At 45.7% G+C, this 21,392-nt stretch overlaps 1 protein-coding gene across 2 annotated transcripts in view; it reads right to left on the bottom strand.

Moving 5' to 3' along the window:
- Window positions 1–5,822: 5,822 nt before the first annotated feature.
- LOC138965292 (scm-like with four MBT domains protein 1) overlaps window positions 5,823–21,392 on the bottom strand; it is a 33,461-nt gene continuing 17,891 nt past the window's right edge. For both annotated transcript variants that reach the window (XM_070337422.1, XM_070337421.1), the window contains 9 exons: window positions 19,711–19,966; window positions 18,324–18,406; window positions 17,463–17,752; window positions 16,765–16,805; window positions 11,885–12,122; window positions 11,284–11,459; window positions 9,556–10,013; window positions 7,860–8,183; window positions 5,823–7,605 (listed from right to left, as the gene is read on the bottom strand). In XM_070337422.1, the coding sequence (XP_070193523.1) occupies window positions 7,444–7,605; window positions 7,860–8,183; window positions 9,556–10,013; window positions 11,284–11,459; window positions 11,885–12,122; window positions 16,765–16,805; window positions 17,463–17,752; window positions 18,324–18,406; window positions 19,711–19,966 (2,028 nt within the window). In that variant the 3' untranslated portion in view covers window positions 5,823–7,443. The remainder of the gene's footprint in view (window positions 7,606–7,859; window positions 8,184–9,555; window positions 10,014–11,283; window positions 11,460–11,884; window positions 12,123–16,764; window positions 16,806–17,462; window positions 17,753–18,323; window positions 18,407–19,710; window positions 19,967–21,392) is intronic.

The following is a 21,392-nucleotide window of genomic DNA, read 5'->3' as shown; positions in this document are numbered from 1 at the left end:
ACGACCTGTTAATCTACAGCAGCAACTTTGAAGATCACCTCGAAAGACTAGAGACTGTCCTCTCAAGATTGCAGCAAGTCGGGCTGAAAGTCAACCCCAAGAAATGCACATTTGCTCAGAAGTCGGTAGAGTACCTTGGTCACACCGTCTCTGCAGACGGTATCGCAGCGTCCAAAGAGAAAACGAGGGCTGTATCGTCGTGGAAAGTGCCGACCACACTGCGAGAACTGAGGGCGTTTCTTGGCTTCGCCAGTTATTACCGACGCTTCGTGAGAGATTTCGCCAAGATTGCAGCCCCACTCAACAACCTCGTTTCGTTGGCGTATCAGACGCAGGGACCAAAGAAACGACAAAGCAAGAACGTCGACATCGCCTCAAATTGGACTCCTGACTGTCAAAAAGCGTTCGACACCCTGAAGGCCGCTTTGATTTCACCACCGGTGTTGGGCTATGCATCTTTTGACCGCCCCTTCATCCTTGAAACAGACGCCTGCAGCCAAGGCATAGGCGCCGTTTTGAGCCAAGACCAACCAGAAGGTCGCCGAGTCATCGCATATGCCAGTCGTACGTTACGACAGGGAGAACGGAACACGAGTAACTACAGCAGCCTGAAGCTAGAGTTACTTGCCCTGAAGTGGGCGATATGCGAAAAGTTCAGACATTACCTGATGGGATCAACTGTACTGGCGTACACGGACAACAATCCACTCAGTCATTTGAAGACGGCCAAGTTGGGGGCGATCGAACAAAGGTGGGCAGCAGAGTTGGCGTGTTTCGATTTCACGATCAAGTTCCGCTCGGGAAGGGAAAACATTAACGCCGACGCGTTAAGTCGATTCCCCACCCCCGACACCAAATCGGACAGTGAAGACGACGAACTGATCGCGGTTTCGTGCAGTCAGCAAACGAGGGATCCTGAAATAGAAGTGGTTGTTCATCGAGCATCGGTTGAAGAGCTTAACGCAATCAGCCGCCTCGGAGAGGAACAATTCGACATCACCGGTCCTAAGAACCCCCTGAAAGTGCAAGAGGACACCTACCCCGACCTCCTAGCGACCTGCTTCCCCTCGCTCGGAAAAGCAAGACTTGCCGAGGCTACACTTTCGGACTCCTCCCTCATGTCTCTCGCCCCTTTCATCCGAAAGAAGAACAGACCCTCGTTGAAAGAAGCCGTGACCCTGGGAAGTGGAGCAAAGCCGTATCTCCGTCATCTTGCCAAAATGAGGATAGAAGACAACGTGATTTATAAAGATGCTATAGACCCCGTGCACGGCACGATTTCACAGATCGTTGTGCCAGAAAGTCTGCGGCCTATGATGCTGGACCTTGTCCATCAGCAAGCTGGTCACCAGGGCCCAGACCGAGCCCTCCAACTGCTACGCCGTCGTGTATTCTGGCCGAACATGCACCTTGATGCAGACGAGTGGTGCAGACGTTGCCAGAGATGTCAAGTAGCAAAGAAACCAGGCACGACGCCTAGAACACCTATGGGACACCTCCTGGCGACCAAGCCGCTCGAAGTGGTTTCCATTGACTTCACGGTGTTGGAACCGTCCAGTGATGGGAAAGAAAACGTTTTAGTCATCACCGACGTGTTCACTAAATTCGCCATCACAGTCGTCACCAAGGACCAGACGGCAGCCACAGTGGCAAAGGCATTGATCACACACTGGTTCGCGCACTATGCAATTCCCCAGCGCATCCACTCCGATCGCGGCCGGAACTTCGAGTCGTCCATCATGCAGGAGCTCTGTGCACACTACGGCATCATGAAATCTCGCACTACAGCTTACCATCCAGCCGGGAACGGCCAGTGCGAGAGATTTAATCGCACCATGCACGGTTTGCTGCGAACTCTGGAATCAGAACAGAAGAGGAAATGGCCCGCCTACCTCCCGGAACTTTGCCACGTGTACAACTGTACCCCCCATGCCACTACCGGTTTCTCCCCATTTTACTTGATGTTCGGTAGAGACCCCAGAATGCCTTTAGACCTGTTTTTGGGAGAGAAACAAGAAGCTTGGCAAGCCGTGATGCCGAACGAGTGGTTGGGAAACCACCTCGACAGATTGAAGTGGGCGCATGATGCAGCTGCAAAGCGGTCGGGTGCCAAGGCAGACAAACGGAAGGAACGCTACGACCGTGGACTGGCGAGTTCGGACCTGCGACCGGGCGATTTTGTGTTGCTACGACGGCGTTACTCTGGGCGCAGCAAGATCCAAGACCAGTGGGGAGAACGAGTGTTCATTGTAGTCGAGGCGCCAACGGCAAGTGGCGGTCCCCATGTAGTCAAACCGCAAGATGGAGCTGGCCAAGCGTTCACAGTCACACGTTCAGAACTCCGACCGTACTTTCCCCCCCTGTTTCTCCAACCCATGGGCACCCCCGAGCCAGCAGTGCCAGAGTCCGAACCAGTTCAGAAAGAGTCGGATGTGTATGTAGAATGGACGGTGACCCTTCCCCCTCTCAGACCATCCAGGATTCCAATCCCTGCAGTACCCGTGGTCGCACCGGTACTCCCTCCCCCGGCCCCACCAACAAGATTCCCAGCCTCAGGGCCCAAAATCCCACGTGGTCGTCCACGTGCATGTCAGCCCCCTCCCCCTGACCCAGAGAGACGGTCCCACAGAGAGACTAAGGGTAAACCCCCTGTCAGATTTCAGCAGCTGTAGTCATTTGTGACAATGACATTCAGTATTCTGTAGTCACAAAAACTGTTCTTGTGTGTGTGGATGGATGCCTATAGATACAGGATCTATCATGTGCAATGATGATAAAGACAATAAACTTAGTTATTCAACTTAACAGGTTGCTTTGTCAGTATTAGGGTTAACAGTCAGCTAAACATAGCTAGTGTTACTCGCCTAAATATGAGACTTAGGTACAAGTGTACTGTACTTCAACGGGAAATGGTGTAGCTTTGTATTAGGCTTTCTGATCATTCGGTTTAAAAACCTGGTTTCAGTCAGTTTTGCACTAAGTGGATATACAAGCTAGTGTTTGTTTTTGTCACCTATATGTAGTCGCTAGACTGAACTGATGACTCAGACTCCTCACACATTTGTTATGAAGAATATATGCTGCACAGGTTTTTTTGCTTTTGAAATTAAAATGTATGTTTGTATGATATTGCATTTGAGGAACATCTCCAGCCTTACATGTCTTGTTTTTTTATAATTGTTTTTTTTTCGCCTCTGCTCCTAACAGAGCAGGGGAGGTAATTTCATTTTTTATGAGACCCTGGTTTTCATTTGAGCTGGGGAGCATAATGTAAATGCGTTGAAGTTTTTGCTTGTGAGAATAATTCTTGTAAGTATGTTTCAAAAGGACGTTTTGAGGTGGTCCTTCTAGTAAAGTTTTCGGATTTGTTGTACTGGCATCGGTGAAATACTGATGATTTGGTTTTTCTGTTTTGACGATTTCGAGTCAGTTGGCTTAAATGCACTGGTTTATTCTTGTCAGGTTTAAAAACCAACAGATTACCTTTAATCTTTAACGATTGGAAGATTAGCTAGTTGATTTTGTTGGGTGTAAATATTATAGCTGCGTACTGATTTTCTCATGACTGGAGACCTGAGGTGTTCAGGTATATCCGTTTGAGTAGACATGTGTATGTAGCGACAATAGACATTGATTTGTCTGTAACGATAATCCAACTTTGTTTAGCTTTAACGCTCTTCGCCATTTTTATCCGATTGTCGTTGCCTAAAATTGTGTCATGCGGAGTCTGGAGAGTTCAGTTGACGTTACATTTTCAACATGTCTGTATAGAAATTGTAAACATGTTTGCCGGTGGTTTTTAGTTATGGTTTTACTTGGAGACCGTTTTCAGGAAATCGTTAGTGTATTTTATCCGCTGGTTTTTGGGTGCGGAAAATAGATTTTTGCTGTTGTAGTTTTTGGTTGTATTCATGGGGACCATGAATATCGAGCAGGGGAGATTTATGTGACCAGACAAAAATCTAACTACTGGTACCTATGAGCTGCCGAAGATCCGGAATCAAACTTCTACCTTCGAGCTCATGGGGATCCAGTTTTCTTTGCGTAGTATTTTAGTTAGCGTCCCTTTTGTTTTCTTAATGCAACCTCTTTCCTGAAATTAGTAAATCGAGTGTTGCTCTAAAACTATATTTCTGTCCCTTTATTCCGACAGCTAAATAGTTTCAGTCAGAAATCTAAATAAATATAACTTTCTTCTCCGGTCTAGTTTCTTGTCACCTACTTTCTCCTCATGTTTAGTATTCGTACAATTTATCCTTGCGCCTTCCGAGTGGCTTTCGCGCGGAGAGGGAGAGCGAAGCAAGAGTGTGCAAGATCTTTGTCCCAAGGTATGTAATATGATGCATTGTTATTTCATTATTGACGATGTATGCTCATGTGAGGGTTTTCTTCATGGTTTGTCGGTTAGAGCCATTTGAAGTGAAGTCAGGCAGTAAACATGTGCTTTTTCGACCGGCCTATGAAAATGTATACTGTAAACGGAATCAGCAATTAGCATTGATTTTTTGATGCTTTGGTTATTCCGATATGAGATAAGTGCGTAAATCAGCGGGAAACAGTTTCAGATGATTTTTAAGACTTTTCCCAAGCTAGGCATAGTGATCAAGTACAACCCCTCTTTCCCTTCTTCTTCCCCACTTTAGCTATTTTTTTGACGTATTTTTAGATTGTGACGTCAATAGATCTCGTGTAACCTGTGATGTCATAAAAAGGATTTCCATGCACAGACCCATGACGTCACCGGAAATGGTGTATTAGTTTACTCATAGAGTAGTGATGTCGTAGAAATGTGTGTAGTTGGGGAAACCCCTTTTTCAATATGTAAACAGTTCTGTTTGATTTCTGAATGTCAGCAATCAAAGCTTAGATTCTTTTCATGAGACTTTATAACATTGTTAGTCAAATTGTAAATTCGTTTTTGGAACATTATGAAATATTTCCATTGAACATTTGCACTTATACAGACACTCAGCCAGATCACATTCAAGCAATTGTAAAACACAGGCATTCCAACTCAAGGTTGTTTTATAATTTTATTTGAACTTGATTCTTGTATAATTTTATTAGAACAAATACTTACTAGTGTTTCTTGTATGTTTTCAGGCCCTTCAAACTTCTAGCTTCTAGCTTCTAGCTTGTATGTTTACAAGTTTACCGGAGGTTATGTCAAGTTAAATATGGAATAAAGAGCAAGAGAAATGGCAACGTCTTAGAGACTTCTTTGTCGTCTTTATTTTCCTCCTCCTCCTTCCACCCTTCTACATACATAATAGACGACTTAAGAAACCCACATATGGTACAGCAGTCCCTCTCATGAACGGACACCCTTGGGCCATAGCAAAACTGTCCGTACATTGCAGGTGTCCTGTCACGGGAGGGGTGACCTCACCGCCCCCTCCCCCATACACTCACACAGAGACACACAAACAACAGGATTGAGTCTATGCTAATCACTTCTTGTGGCTACTAAACAATAACAATAAACTCCTAATACTTCTTTAAACGTTCTGTAAGATAGAGCTGCATGGCACAATGATGTAATTTATTTTCTTCTTGTCTGGCTTTATTGACTGCATGCCGATCATGTGGCATGGCAGTGACTTTTCACTCTTCAGTCGGAAATACACTGTACATAACACAGCCCCCACTCTCCCTCACTAATGCCTACCCCAAGCCGTCACAACTGATGCTTGGAAATTGTGTGGAAGAGTACACCTCTCTATTTCTCTCCAATGCTCTTCCTGCTGACAAGCAGTGACACCGGACACCCCACAGAGTTTAGCCAGCTACCCCTCCACCCCACCCCCCCACCCCTCCCTCTCTCTCACTCCCTCCAGCCATGTACTGTTTGGGGCTGTGGCCAGAGAGGCCAGCTGCACTGTTCACTCAGAGCAAAACCAGCTGACTGTGTGGTAACTTTTGACAAAGCAAGAGAACTGAAGGGTTCACAGATTAGGCAACCGACTCACTGGTCAAGGCTGCGGGGAAACAAGAGTATCTTGTCAATGAAAGAGGTTAGGCCTACACACAGACACACGATGCTGAGAACTGTGGCCGGTTTTTCACTCACTTTCGCTCAGGACCTTCATCGACTGTGGTTTCTGTTGTTTACATCCAACAGACAAGAATAACGAGCACAGTGCAGTTTCATGTTGGCATCTTCGCATGTACTCCACTCCTGACCAAAACTACCCCCCCCCCCCACCCCCCTCCTGATGGGTACACGTGCACTCAAGTTATTAGTGACTCATCACGCCATTGCGGCTGCGATCTTTGTACCAAGAGCCGAACTGCTCTGTTATCGATTTTGTTGTGGTGAAAATTTGACGATGGTCTGTCCGTACATTGGAGGTATGATCTGCTGTTGGGACCGAAAATGAGTGTCCGCGTCCACGTTTTGCAGGTGTCCGTTTAAGGGGGGGCAAATATAGAAGGAAAACACTCCGTGCCGAGCAAATGTGTCGTACATGTCAGGTGTCCGCTCCCGCCGGGGGCCGTACATTGCAGGGACTGCTGTACTGCTGCTGCGACTTTGTGTTAATATCTACTTTCCTTCACTAATTAGTAAACTCACATTGTACCATTGAACTGAGATCATGTGTATGGCAGTGCTAAAATCAGCCCTGAGATCCATCTGTGTCTAATACAGTGGAACCCCCCCTTTCAGACCTAAAACAAATCTGAGAAAATCGGGTCTTAAAAAGGAGGGAGACTTAAAATTGGGGTAATTCTACAGAGATTATGAACAGAAAGGCTGAAAAAACAAGGTCTTAAAAAGGAGGGAGTCTTAAAAAAGGGGTTCCACTGTATCACGTAACATACTGACGTCCAGCTAGTCCAGAAACTGCAGTGTCTTTGTGTATTTGGTCAAACCGTCTGATCAAAACACTTCAGTTTTATTTTAAGAAAAAAATAACGTTTAACTATGTTATTGTATATTTTCCACAAAACTCATAACACTTAAAATATCACAACAGCAGCAAAAAGTATGTACTGAATTGTGTCAAACGGATCACCAATCACCGTAAACGAATTACCAAAAGAGATTCCAGGTGTCGGTTCATAAACAAAATATACACAGGTATAAACATTGTTTCATCCATGAACAACATGAAGTCAAATCATCAAAGAAGCTATCACAACAGCGTGAATCAGACTGGTGTATTATGTTTTCATCAAGAGCCTGTACACACATACAAAGCAATATCAACCATAGAGGCTACCTCGTGAACAGGAGGGAACTACTCAAATACATACATACGTTAGATTGCACGGTCCACACTTTACCAGCTGACCATTGTATAGTCATACTCGAGTTGGTCACTGTGTCTATAACATTCAAGCTGAACATGGTGTGTTGTAGGTTGAACATTTTCACTGAAATCACCCAGAACTTGATGCCTGAGGTTGTTGATGTTTGAGATGGTTGATGTGTGAGGTTGGTCAGTAGTGGGCGGAGGGTTGCGGGGCGTCGTAGCGCGTGTAGAAGGCTCGCTTGACGCGCTCTATCTCATGACACAGCTTGATGGCTGGCCCCAGCTTCAGCTCCAGGTGTTCCTGCACGGTGGGCAGCGTCAGCAGCAGTAGGGCCTGGCCGTCTATCTCCTGCACAATCAAACACATAGTACTGTTTGGTTGAACAAAATTTAATATCCAAAAACTAACCTTTCTTGTTTTTTTAGACAGACAGACAGCAACACACAAGCGAATATAGACGCTCAGGTGAGCACACACACAAACCACACACACACTTACACAAACCACACAAACACACACCCACACACACTCAAACACACACACAAACCACACACACAAACCACACACACACACAAACCACACACACACACACTGTCCCCTACCTGGTCTCTGAAGAGCTTAGCCACATGTGCACAGTCGGTGGTCTTGATAAAGTGGACCGTCTCGGCCACCGTCCAGTGCAGGGGGTTCTTGTCCAGCGCCAGGGGGCTGCAGGGAGGGGGTAGAGAGAAGGGGGTGCTGGCGCTCATCATGGACAGGGGGGTGCTGGTGCTGAGGGGGGAGGTACAGGGACGAGGGGGGTGGTGGTGGTGAGTGTAGGGGTGTGTGTTGTGGCGAGCGATGGCGGTGGAGGAGGTCTGAGGGTGGAGGTGCTCAGGACTGTGGGATCGCGTCCACTTCTGAGACTTGTGGTGCAGCTGGTGACTCTGAAAGAAATACATTTCCTTTTCAAAAAAAGACTACAAAAAAGCAACCCATAGATATTCTGTATCGAGTTATTTGTGGCTACGTCCAACAGGATCCTTGAGGAAAGTCAACCTGGCAAGTTAGATGACAAACAAACAAACAGTAAGAATAATAAAGAAACAACTGCTGCTGGTCTGTAGAGGCTTTGATCAATCAATCAATCAATATGAGGCTTATATCGCGCGTATTCCGTGGGTACAGTTCTAAGCGCAGGGATTTATTTTTTGTATTTTTATGCAATTTATATCGCGCACATATTCAAGGCGCAGGGATTTATTTATGCCGTGTGAGATGGAATTTTTTTACACAATACATCACGCATTCACATCGGCCAGCAGATCGCAGCCATTTCGGCGCATATCCTACTTTTCGCGGCCTATTATTCCAAGTCACACAGGTATTTTGGTGGACATTTTTATCTATGCCTATACAATTTTGCCAGGAAAGACCCTTTTGTCAATCGTGGGATCTTTAACGTGCACACCCCAATGTAGTGTACACGAAGGGACCTCGGTTTTTCGTCTCATCCGAAAGACTAGCACTTGAACCCACCACCTAGGTTAGGAAAGGGGGGAGAAAATTGCTAACGCCCTGACCCAGGGTCAAACTCGCAACCTCTCGCTTCCGAGCGCAAGTGCGTTACCACTCGGCCACCCAGTCCTGTGTGATAAACAATGTGATTTCATTTATCGCTCTCACACGCAGTCACCATAGTTCTGCTAATGTCATTCTTGTGTGAACTCAATGACTTACTTACTTACTTACTGCCCGTTATGCCGGTTGGCATGTAGAGCAGCAGTACTCAATGACAGTACAGATTCATTGTGCGGGGTTGTTTACCGAGCGCTACGCTGTGCAAGACTTTGTGCCCAGCTTTTGTCTCCAGGTAAACCACACAGTCTAACACAGCACTAGCTGCAAACACCAACATCACCTGTCAGTACAATGAATATTTTCAGTGTGTGCATCATCTAACTCACAAAGACACCATCTTGGGGGCCCGGTAGCTCAGTTGGTAGAGCACTAGACTTGTGAACCTTGGGTCGCAGGTTCAAATTCGGGCCGGGACGGACACGGGTCAACTTTATGTGCAGACTCAGAGACGATAATTATCTATGTTCCACCCCTGTGTCACCAATGTCGGACGTAAAAGACCTCGGTCATTCTGCCGCAACTGCAGGTGGCTGATTACACCTAAACACTCACACACCTGGGTAGCGCCACTCTGTTGCTGCTAGCTTTCCACTAGGGGGAAGCGACCCAAATTTCCCAGCCATGGGACCATAAAGAAATGAAAATGAAATGAAATGAACAAACTGCCTTCTCCCTTACCTGCAAAGTTTTGCTTCTCAATCCTGACACGCCTGAGGCAACCGGTGACAGCAGGATCTTCTTGTGCGTTCGGCGTTCAAAGCTGTATCTGGGCAGTTTGGCACCGCGGGTTCGGATCTCTGAGGGGGGAGGTATGTGATGGGTGTACTTGCGCTTCAGCCGCTTGGAGATGACAGCTGAGGCTGAGAGGCCGTGAGGCTTGTGGTCGTGGAGACGCGTGATGGTGTTGCTACTGCTGCTGTCGACGGTAGGGGTGTCGCTGGCTTCGCTGGTCTTGTCGTCTGCTTCCTCTCCTTCCTCCTCCCCCTCTTCGCCGTTGGGTGAGTGAGCCTTGCGCACCACCATCCCCAGCGTGCGCCGCTTGCGTCGCTTGGTGGGCTTCTTGGGCCCGTTCTCCAGGTTGGTGTGGCCACCAGGGGGCCTCCCGATCTTCCGCTTCTTCTTGCCATAGTAGTACGCTGCAACATACACTTCTTGTTACTGCACCTGTCTCACATTCAGGCCCCTGAGCAAAGAATAGACGAACTCTGAAAATAACTCGCGTTTGTATAGGTTGTGGAAGAGTGAATCCCCTTGCCAAAACCTCTGACAAACATTGGAGGGGCCAATCACTAGCGAGGGGTGTGTCAGAAACATGCTCCTGTCCACGTGTTGCCTATACTAACCCAACAGAGTTATTTCCAAAAATTCATCTATTATCTACCCCTGCTTTGTTTTTACTTGTCCTCCTCAAGTGGAAAACAAAGGACACATGAATAGACCAATTATTATGGTAAGCATGCTAAAGATAGCTACACTGGAAATCACTTGTTAACATCCGAGTTGTTTTGCTATGTTGACTAAAGTGAACATAGAGAATACTACATGGCTTGCTGTGTTGTACCAGATTTACACGAGTTGTATTTTCAAATATTGAACTGCGAGCGAAAGCGAGCTGTTCACTATTTGAAAAAGCAACTCGTGTAAATCTGGTACAACACAGCAAGCCATGTAGCATTCTGTTTATCCTACATACTGTACTTACGTGTATTTTACTGAAAATTTCTTGCAGTCGAGGCAGCTAAATTGAAGACGCTTGTTTTTGGAACCTCGATCTCTTCTAAAGCCTCGTGCAATCTATTACGTCAAAGCAAAGAAACGTCACTCTGAAAGAGTGGCGTGACGTGTTAGTTCTAAAGATTCATCGAGGGTAATTAGCGAGCGCAATTTTTGTTTCTATAATGACGTTTGTCTCGGTGACTTTGGCATAATAAGCAGTGGAAAAACAGGTCCCTGCCAGACTTGCTTGACATGACCTCATTTACATTATCACATGTGATTTGAACGATTATTATCTCACGGGTGTCTCTCTCACGTATGTAGAATAAAAACATATATCTCTCACACTTTCACAAGGAATAACTCCAAACACAATTATTATGATAGTTTGTGTTTTGCAATCCTTACACTTTTCCCCTGGATATTCAGTCTACTGTCCTATGACCAGCAAGCAAATAAATGGATTTTACCATGTGTGTGTGTGAGTGTTAGAGTGTGCGTGTGTAAATGTGTGTGTAAATGTGTGTGTGTGTGTGTGTGTGTGTGTGTGTGTGTGTGTGTGTGTGTGTGTGTGTGTAAGTCTAAGTGTTTTTTGCTATCGTACATTGCCATGAGCTCTTGTAAGAAGGGGCGATTAATAAGTGTTGATTATTATTCTTGTTTAAGCCAGAGAAGAGAAGAGATACGTACTGTACTTGGTCTTGGTGAGCTGAGAGCAGTTCTCGGGGCAGCTGTCGCCCACAAAGTGAGGGGAGATGAGGTTCGGGCAGCACTCCAGTTTGATGCACACCTGGCGACAGAAATCCTCCAGCTGGTTCGTCGTGCGACAGATCTCCACCACCGCACGGTAACTCTTGTTCTTGTACCTGAAAATACATCCACACCCCACGGTAACTCTTGCTCTTGTACCTGAAAAATCCCCCGAAACGGCGTATGCTGCCGGAATGACAAGGTTAAAACGGTCATACACGTACAAATCCACTCGTGCAAAAACATGAATGAATGTGGGAGTTTCAGCCCATGAACGAAGAAGTAGAAGAAGAGAAGCACCGGAAAAATAAATGCACACCTCATGGTAACTCTCGTTCTTGCACCTGAAAATACATGTACATTCTTTTCCAGTCTTATTGCAATATTGCATATACTACTTCTGCAGTCGAAGCTATCACAAACAGACAAATTGGGGACATACTGAAAAGCTTTTTCTCACTGCAGATTACCTATCAGTATCACAGTATTTACTTGCCCGAAACAAAACAAGCTGATCATCACAGAGTTATCCACCACTCACTTTGCCTTGAGAATGTGCTGTGTCATGGAAGGGTTGGGCGGGCCGTCGAGCTGTATTTCCCGCAGAACGCGCGAGGACTTGTAGGCCACGCTGATGAGCATGGACAGCACCTCCTTCATCACAAGCCCCAGCGGCCCCGGCCCCACGCTGCACGGCAGCTCCGCTATACGACCCTTGCTCAGGTGCGGCCCCGAGAAACACTTGTGATTGAAGTAAATCTTGGGGCAGTACGTTTTGCCTGCATGAAAAACACAGCACATGAGTATGTTTTTTTTAGTTATGTAAATTGAAGCTAAGTTTGACCAACCTTTTTGAAAATCCTATAAGCATTTTGGAGCAGTAGGTTTTGCCTGTAAGTTTTCTTTGTTCTGTGAATGCAAGCTAATTTTTTTACCAACCTTTTTGAAAATCCTTCAAGCATTCACATATTAAGCTAAACAAAAAAATAGCAAATAAATAAATATTATAAATAAGATGTTTGCTTCTGTCAGTTACATTGATCTGGTTGGAAAGCACTTAAATTTCTTTATTTGGTGTTTAACGTCGTTTTCAACCATTCAAGGTCATATCGCGACGTGGAAAGGGGGGAGATGGGATAGGGGAAAGGGGGGAGATGGGATAGAGCCACTTGTTAATTGTTTCTTGTTACCGGCCCCCGTAGCGCAGTGGTTAGCGCATCGGACTGTGGGCCGGGAGGTCGTGGGTTCGAACCCCATCAGGGTCATGTGGGTTTTTCGGGCTACGGTCGGCTCCTACCCAGAGTGGAAGTGCTATGGTTCCTATGGGAAGGCTGGAATCACACAGCCGAGTGTCATTCACTTAACGAATGCGACTTTGAGGGTGCTCAGGTTCTGTTTACCTGACCAACACCGCAGGTGCTGCAGTTCTCGGGCCTGGTTGACACCAGGATATATTATGACAGTAAGCGTAGAGTGCTGCCCTGTCACGTAGTCTCAAACCAAAAATTGGAAATCCATAGCATCATCATTATAATCATCCTCATCTCATTAATCATCCAAAAATTATAAATTGTCCTTGCTCTTGTGGCCCTTCATGCCCGGAGCTCTCATGGTGACCTTGGTCTCAGTGTTCCTGTTCCATCCTTCCCTGAAAAGTACTTCTGCTGTCAGTCTTCAACGTGTGACGTTCTGGGGGGTCGACGGAGGGACGTGGTGGCTGTCTGCTCTCTGGAGGGGACCCTCACTCAGTCTGGCTCCGCGACTTAGCAGTCAATGTCGTTAGTAGGGGGCATAGTAGGTAGTGGGCTGCGTCCGTTAGCTCGGGACAGACCCACTACTGAACACCGTCGAAGTGACTCAGCAGAAGTGCAGTGTCATCTTCCGAGGGTAGCCTACCGCAACGACCCGACATCCCTCCCTGGAGCGTCTGTAAAATCGGCAAGTCTGGCAGCGGAACGAAATTCAGATGTGGATGGAGCAGTGAGTGCAGGGACGGGGCGGCGTGAGAGCACACCGGGACAAGGAACAGGTGTAGGAAAAAAAAAAAAAAAAAAAAAAAAAATTGTTTCTTGTTCACAAAAGCATTAATAAACAAGAGGCGAAGCCTTCAAGGCTCACATAAGAAATCGACAAACAGTAACACAAACTCAATCACTCCGTCACACATACACACACACACACACACACACAGTAAGCATAGGTGAAACTGTGCAAGAAAGCGAGACACTAGATCTGCCAACTAGTCTCGGCCCGCTCACAATAACAATGACCGAGACTTTCAGTAATTCCTTCGCGTGACGTCTAACCCTCTTACGTCATAATGTGACGTCTTCAAATGTTAAAGTTTCTATCACACACGTCAAACACTTTTGACCGAGACGTAATCTTCTTATGCGAGCTTTATCCATAGACTCGGAAATGTTAAAGTTTCTATCACACACACACACACGCACGCACGCACAGACAGACAAAAGTTAGCATCGCATAGGCTACACTTACGTGAGCCAAAAATTGCTCCAGGGGCTTGCAACGTAGTACAATATATGACCTTACTGGGAGAATGCAAGTTTCCAGTACAAAGGACTTAACATTTCTTACATACTGCTTGACTAAAATCTTTACAAACATTGACTATATTCTATACAAGAAACATTTAACAAGGGTAAAAGGAGAAACAGAACCGTTAGTCGCCTCTTACGACATGCTGGGTAGCATCGGGTAAATTCTTTCTCGTCCCAACCAATATGGGACTCCCCCTAACCCGCGGGGGGTAAAGTACTGAAAATGAAAATGGCTATCGGTCAGGTGTGTACTACTTGATGTATAGCCGACTATTGACAATTGTTAAACACACGTTTCAAACTACAGTGGTACCTGCAATGTGAGGCCCCTCCAAAGAGAGGGCACCTCCCATGAAAGGACATATCTTGTCGTTTTGTCTATTATTTTTCTCAAAATATACCTGTCTTGACAGACCCACTGCAATGTGTGTGGGGACACTTTTGGCTTACACCAGTGTCATTTCATGGTGGCAGACCTGTTCACCCCAAAAACTTGACAAGAGTAATGGTCAAGCTAAAAATAGTAATCTGATGATCAAATAGTAATCCCATGAGTTACAAATGCCAACATTAACAACATAAACCTAAGTTAAGGGGAGGTGGGCCAGTGCACTACCTTTTCTTTTTTATTCGAATGTTTTATTGTGTCTGAATGTTATTTTATGAAAGAAATGAACAAATAATGACAAAGAATAGTCACTTTTTGTATTTTCGGTTGCTGGTTTTTGTTTTACGCGACAAAAACAGTCAAAATACAGACAAAAGTGGAGTACAGGAGATACACGGATTTTCATCAGATGTGATTGTCACACTTCTAATTATTGTTTTATTTTATCCTTCTGGGTATGCTCTAGGGGATTACGAAGCAGATCTTGTTTATTATATTTATATTTGGAGTTAGGAACACTTCTTTGTTACAACTGTCAAACTTTAGGGTAACGCTTGCGAAATTATTTTTTGAAATAATCTGGATATGACTATAATACAATTTCAGCAAAATCCCTTCGTAATCCCCCAGAATGTTATATTCTGCACAAACTACAAAAGAAAATATTGCTCTAGCTAAATTATAGCCAGAGAAATCGCGTAACCCAAGACGTAACCGTAGGCAAAATGGCTGAACTGAGAAAAACGACATTGAAGATTGAACACCACAGAAACACGATTGAAACAGACACACAAGGACAAAACTGTGTTATGAATGAACAGCTTAGTTTATTTGAATTGCAAACTACTTAGCCTTTAGCACGCCAGCAGAGAATTTATGCGTCCATCCCTTCTTTCCCTCTGTCAACCAGCATGGGGATACTGCCCCAGCGCTAAACGTGTATCAATGACCCGATTCTCGTTTGTATTTGCATGCGAGAATAACGGTATTTTTAACAGTAACTTACTTGAGCCAGAACGAGACTTATTTCCTTCCGTTATCTCGTCGATTTGTTGGTTTCCTCGAAGTGTTCTGCTTTTGTTTTTACATCGATACAGTACTTTGGTGCTTCGACAAGCAAGATGGAGGATGATGAGTTTGAAACTTTCGTTTGAGTTGTTTTTTGACAACAAATCGTACGTGGAATCTGAACGATTTACTGAGGAAGCTCTTCGCAATGAACTGTGTATCGCGGTGAAGAAAATGACACAGTTCGTCAAGACAGTGACGGAATTTACGAAAGTGCAGATTGATACAAACAGTTGCTGATCCAGTTTCGTTCGGGAAATGGCAGGCCCAGCAAACATTACCGATAATCTGACTGATGTTGGATACTTTCTCCTGTTTTTGTTTTTTTTGCGTAGCAAATGCTCAACTTGCTTGTCGAGGAGATACTGCACAGAAACTGACTCAAATTCAGCGCAAAGCAAGCCAGTGCCGAGACGTAAAAAGTGTGCTGCATGGCATGTTCGGAAATGGCGACCTGTGGATCTGCGTGGAGATCAAAGCTTTCCTCTGTATCGGAAACACCGACAGAATCCAAACTTTGGCCTAGTACCAGCGGAACTACTTGTTGTTGCTAACCGAACTAATAAAGACATTGTCCTCTTTCTTATTTCGAGCCATTGTTATTGTATCAAAGGTTGTTTCTCAAGGAAAAATTCGCTTTCGGTTGTCACCGATCGTTTGATGTGTAACCAGGATGTTGTAAAACCGAGTGAACTTCGGGTGTTCTCGTCATGGCCGAGAGTCTCTTCGGTTGTTTCCGTATGCAAAATTCTTAAGCTGAGCATGCGCACTCACAAAGTAAACTGGTTCCCGATTTCGGTTTATGAAACGAACCAATGGATGTCGAGTACCTTCCAAATAAGGACATTTCCGTTCGATTACGATTGCTGCCTTTGCAACGGACAAGTGGCTGAGTGAATGGAACATTCATCAAAACACTGATGTCATGTTATAGGTCAAGAGCTGCTGCGCAGTTTCGTATGTCGTGAATGCACTGTTTTGCTGAGGACAAAGCCGTAACTAGCCTTTGAAATGAGACATTTTTTGGCGGGGGAATATCGACTACAGAAGACAATCAATGCCACACATGTTCACATTTTGTCTTTTTTGACAGATAAATAGGACACTTTTGACAAAAACACCGACACACATGGATGATAGGTATGTTATGGAAACATAATCTGCTAAAATACCCAAAACAGTGTTTTGAACGATTTGGTCAATTTTGCACTGGCCCACCTGCCCTTAAGCACATTTTAAAATCGTAATCCGGACTCAAATGGAGTATTTTTTCCAAAAATCCTACAAAAAATAGTAATAAATTACTCCAAAATAGTCAGGGTAAACAGGTCTGTGGAGGGTACCACTGCAGTACAGAAATACCAGGCAGAGAAATGGAGAGTGCCAACACTGTATCCAACATACCTTTGCTTTCCTCCTCTTTCACTTGAACTCCTTCTGCCATTCTGTCATCCAAAAAGAAACGTCCTTTAAAACACGGTGACAAAGCAACTAACCACTAAGGTACAAAACAACATTTATTATTGCTGACAAACAATCAGTATACTTAGCCCCGACACCAGTTACACTCTCACGTACATCTTCCAGTCAACCGAAAGGCTTTTAAGTTATCCGCCTCGACGACAACCACCCCCAGACCGCGACTACCCCACCAACCTCCTTTGAAATACTCCATAGGCAACTGGCCCTCCCCCCCCCCCCCCCCCCAGAACAATTGCCCCCCATGTCAACTGGCCCCATTCAACATTCTGTGTTCTGCCCCCAATAAAAGACATAAATTCCTGAGCTACACATACTTTTGTTTCACAACTATCTTCACAATTACGTTTTCACACCCACACTAGTGCACATCCACTAACACACACCAAACAAACACACACACACACTTCCACATTTCTGCACCTCCACATACCATCCCAATGCCTCCAATAATAATAACAATAATAATAAATCATCATCATCATTACAATAATAAGAAAACACTCTGCTATAGCGTTATTCACAGCCAGTCTCATGGCCCTTTACAAAATGTATTGAACATTAAAATTCAACATTTCACTAAAAAAAATGTCAGGCGATGGCCTCCAGCAATCCCAACTCACTCTGGCTGAACGACAGCCACTCTCCTGTGTGCGGTAGCCCCGGTAGAAAGCCCCGCCCTGCGCGGAGGTCGCAGCTGAAAGCCGTTGCTCTCACACCAGCCCACGGGGAAGAGGTTGTGCGATGCCACGTGCTCCACATGGGACGCCACGATGCGAGCGGAGGAGTCGAGGTGGACCCACATGAGGTGAGCAACAAGCTTGGTGATGGTGGCGGCACAGATCTGGTTGGGACTGTCGGGGTTGACGCACTCCAGCTTCATACCGCGCTCAAACTCCTGGTCCTCGTAGTCCTAATAGGGGAAGACAAATAATAATAATGATAATAAATCCCTTTTCTATAGCGCAAGTCCCAAATTCACAGCTCCAAGCGCTTTACAATTCCAATAAACACACACACACACACACACACACACACACACACACACACACACACACACAAGCAGTCATACAGTATGCTGGGGGGAAGACAAGCCGTCATACAGAGTGCTAGATGTTACCATTAATAACAGGGGAAAATCAGTGACTAAAATTCCTAGACCTCGATTTCTCTAGTTTCTAATCAAACTTGCACGCCATTTTTTCCCACATCATCATTATCAGCTTTTTTGTGTGCGGTTCATTCCCCAAAAAATTGCCATGCTGGGAATGGTGATCAGCAACATTCACACTCTGTCAACCAAGAATTGGACCCACTCTCTTCTTGTTTTTCTCTCTGAGAGTGTTTGACTGCAACATTACCCCATGTTTTCTCATGCAAACAATATTCAACTCACAGAAAAGTTCATTAACTTCACTGAACAGTGAACATCTGTTTTACTAAAGAGCTACCACTCAAGCTAATGAGAATGAGAAACAACTCACCAGCAGAAAGCAGCTGTCCGGCGCGGCCATGGCTCTGCAGTGGTTCAGGTAATCCGCCCAATTAAAATCTGGTTTAGGCCAACCTGAACAAACAGACAGAAACCTTTTGTACCATCTGATACAACTCTAACGTAGGATGTCCCACAGTAAAATTACTATGTCACTATGACAGTGGATATTAAAGTGTTTCAAAAGAATTAAGACAATGACCATGTGCTGTAAAATGAGCTATAGCAAGAACACTTCAAGAGAGTAAAAGCTTTTGGGGCGCAGTTACCTCCCTTTCCACCTGCACCCTTTGTGTTCATGCTACAATAGCTTTTCCTTCCCGTGTCGCCCATTGCTGTCTTAGGTAGCGCTCTCCTGCAAAAGTATCTTACAGTGGAACCCCCCTTTTAAGAACCTCCACTTTAAGACTCCCTCCTTTTTAAGACCCTTCTTTCTCAGATGTTCTGTTCAAAGCCTGTGTAAATTGACCTCCACTTTAAGACTCCCTCCTTTTTAAGACCTCATTTTCTTAGATTTATAAAGGTCGTAAAAGGAGGCTTCCACTGTATGGAAATGAACAAACCTTCATGAAAAATGACACATCTGATATCTATGTAAAATACCATGTGACATTTTCCAATCAACACAGCAAAACTTTGAAAGATCTGAAAAGCGAATGCTTAATAAAAGTACAGTGGAACCCCCCTTTTAAGACCTCCAAATATCTGAGAAAATCGGGTCTTAAAACGGAGGGAGTCTTAAAATGGGGGTACTTTTACTGACGTTATGAACAGAAAGTCTGAGAAAACGGGGTCTTAACTCTCTCCGGGCGATGGAACGCTATAGCGTTCCGAGTCCGCCATAGCGTTCCTGACGACGGAACGCTATAGCGTTTCTGAACTTCGAAAATGCGCGCGGCGATCGTGACGCAGTTTGTACGGAACTAAATGTTGATAGCTTGTTCTGTGGTCTTTCCACAGTGCAAGGGAAGCAACTGCATTCACTTGTCCCTTTCTTTGTCTGTATTGTGACCCGGTTTGCGAAACTACCGACGATCAGCGTTAGGGTAAACAGCATGACAATGGCGTCTTCCACGCAGTTGTCACGCTCGTCTCGTAGACCCAATGCAAGGCGTTTTACGGCGTTGGAAGTTGTTGAAATGCTTCAAACTGAAGGATCTTACGTGGATCAAGGTGAAATTAGCGATTCATCTGTCTATCTTTATTCATTCTTTCACTATGAATTTTTTCCTAACCCATGCAAATGGCCCGTGTGGAGGGAAAGTCAAGGGAGAAAACTGGCCGCCCTGAGTGAGTTAAAAGGGAGGGAGTCTTGCATTGGGAGGACTTAAACGGGGGGTTCCACTGTCCACGTGTAGATGCGTGAAGAGCGTACTGACCAGGTGGTGCGGTGAGCTTGATTCCCTTGTAGACAGTCCACTGGATGGGGAAGATGGTGGGGGTGGAGCTGTGACAACTGAAGCGCGTCCTCTTAGCGGGGTCGGTGAGCGTGAGGTCGTCCATCTCCACGTTAAAGTAGAACCGGTCCATGACCTCCACCACGGTGGCGGGGCCGATGTGATTGCTGCTGTTGGGGTTGACGGCCTCCAGCTTCATGCCTCGCTTGAACTTGTGCTCCCTGATCTGGGCCTGGTCCTGCAGCCAACACACGGTGTAAACATCTAACACATAAGCTGATTTCAGATAACAAAACCACAGGCGCAACAGCCTATTGGTTAAGACGCCAGCCTTTCGTGTGATCTTCTAAGGATCCAATCCCAGCCCAGGGCCGGACCAAGTTCGTTTGAGGGGGGGGGGGGGGGGGGGGGCTGGGGGGGGGGTGGGGGGGGGGGGGGGGCCCCGGTGGGGTGCAGGGGCAACGCCCCGCTGGGGGGTCTGGGGGGCAAAGCATCCCAGAAGCCGAGAAAATTTTGCATTTGTGAGGTAATTTTTTGGTCTTTCCTTGCAACTGGGAATCAAAATTACACATTTTCAACAGTAACAAAATACTTCAGATATTCATTTACCATAGTGGTTCAGTGGAATAATCCCAAAGACATATATGCCTAGTAAATAAGTCTGACATTTTTTTTCTTTTTCTCTGAGAGGTACATCGGATGGCCAAGAAGGGGGGGGGTGGGTTCCGGAACCCAGGAACCCCCCCCCCCCCCCCCCCCCCCCAGATCCGGCCCTGCAGCCTCGCTTAGTTGGTTAAGGGTTGAGATTTTTCCGATCTCCTAGGTCAACTTATGTGCAAACCTACTAGTGCCTTATCCCCTTTTGTACACACAGATACAAGATTAAGTATGCACGTTATTCTTCTTATTTTTGAAGATGCATATAGCATAGTCTTGTATGTCGGATGTTATTTGATGTTGATGTCTGATGTTGTTGTCATGTCATGCCATATGTTGGAAAAAAACAGAATTTTAAATAAAAATTACGCACGTTAAAGATCAGGTAGTCCATGTAAGAGTTTCGAAACACAAAAATACCTAGCACGTATCCCCCGAAAACAGAGCAAGGCTACCTAAATGGCTGGGAAAAACGGTCATACACATAAAATTCTGCTTGTTGAAAAGACAAGTGTTTGTTTGAAGAAGAAGAAGGTAACAAAAGATAGACCGGCACTGTTGGCCTAGTGGTAAGGCACGGTTGGCCTAGTGGTAAGGTTGGCCTAGTGGTAAGGCACGGTTGGCCTAGTGGTAAGGTTGGCCTAGTGGTAAGGCACGGTTGGCCTAGTGGTAAGGTTGGCCTAGTGGTAAGGTTGGCCTAGTGGTAAGGTTGGCCTTGTGGCATGGTTGGCCTAGTGGTAAGGTTGGCCTTGTGGCACGGTTGGCCTAGTGGTAAGGTTGGCCTTGTGGCACGGTTGGCCTAGTGGTAAGGTTGGCCTAGTGGTAAGGTTGGCCTTGTGGTAAGGTTGGCCTAGTGGTAAGGTTGGCCTAGTGGTAAGGTTGGCCTAGTGGTAAGGTTGGCCTAGTGGTAAGGCACGGTTGGCCTAGTGGTAAGGTTGGCCTAGTGGTAAGGTTGGCCTAGTGGTAAGGTTGGCCTAGTGGTAAGGTTGGCCTAGTGGTAAGGTTGG

This window comes from Littorina saxatilis, linkage group LG4, assembly GCF_037325665.1.
Source record: "Littorina saxatilis isolate snail1 linkage group LG4, US_GU_Lsax_2.0, whole genome shotgun sequence".
Lineage (NCBI taxonomy): Eukaryota > Metazoa > Mollusca > Gastropoda > Littorinimorpha > Littorinidae > Littorina > Littorina saxatilis.
This window is presented reverse-complemented; position numbering and strand designations above follow the sequence as displayed.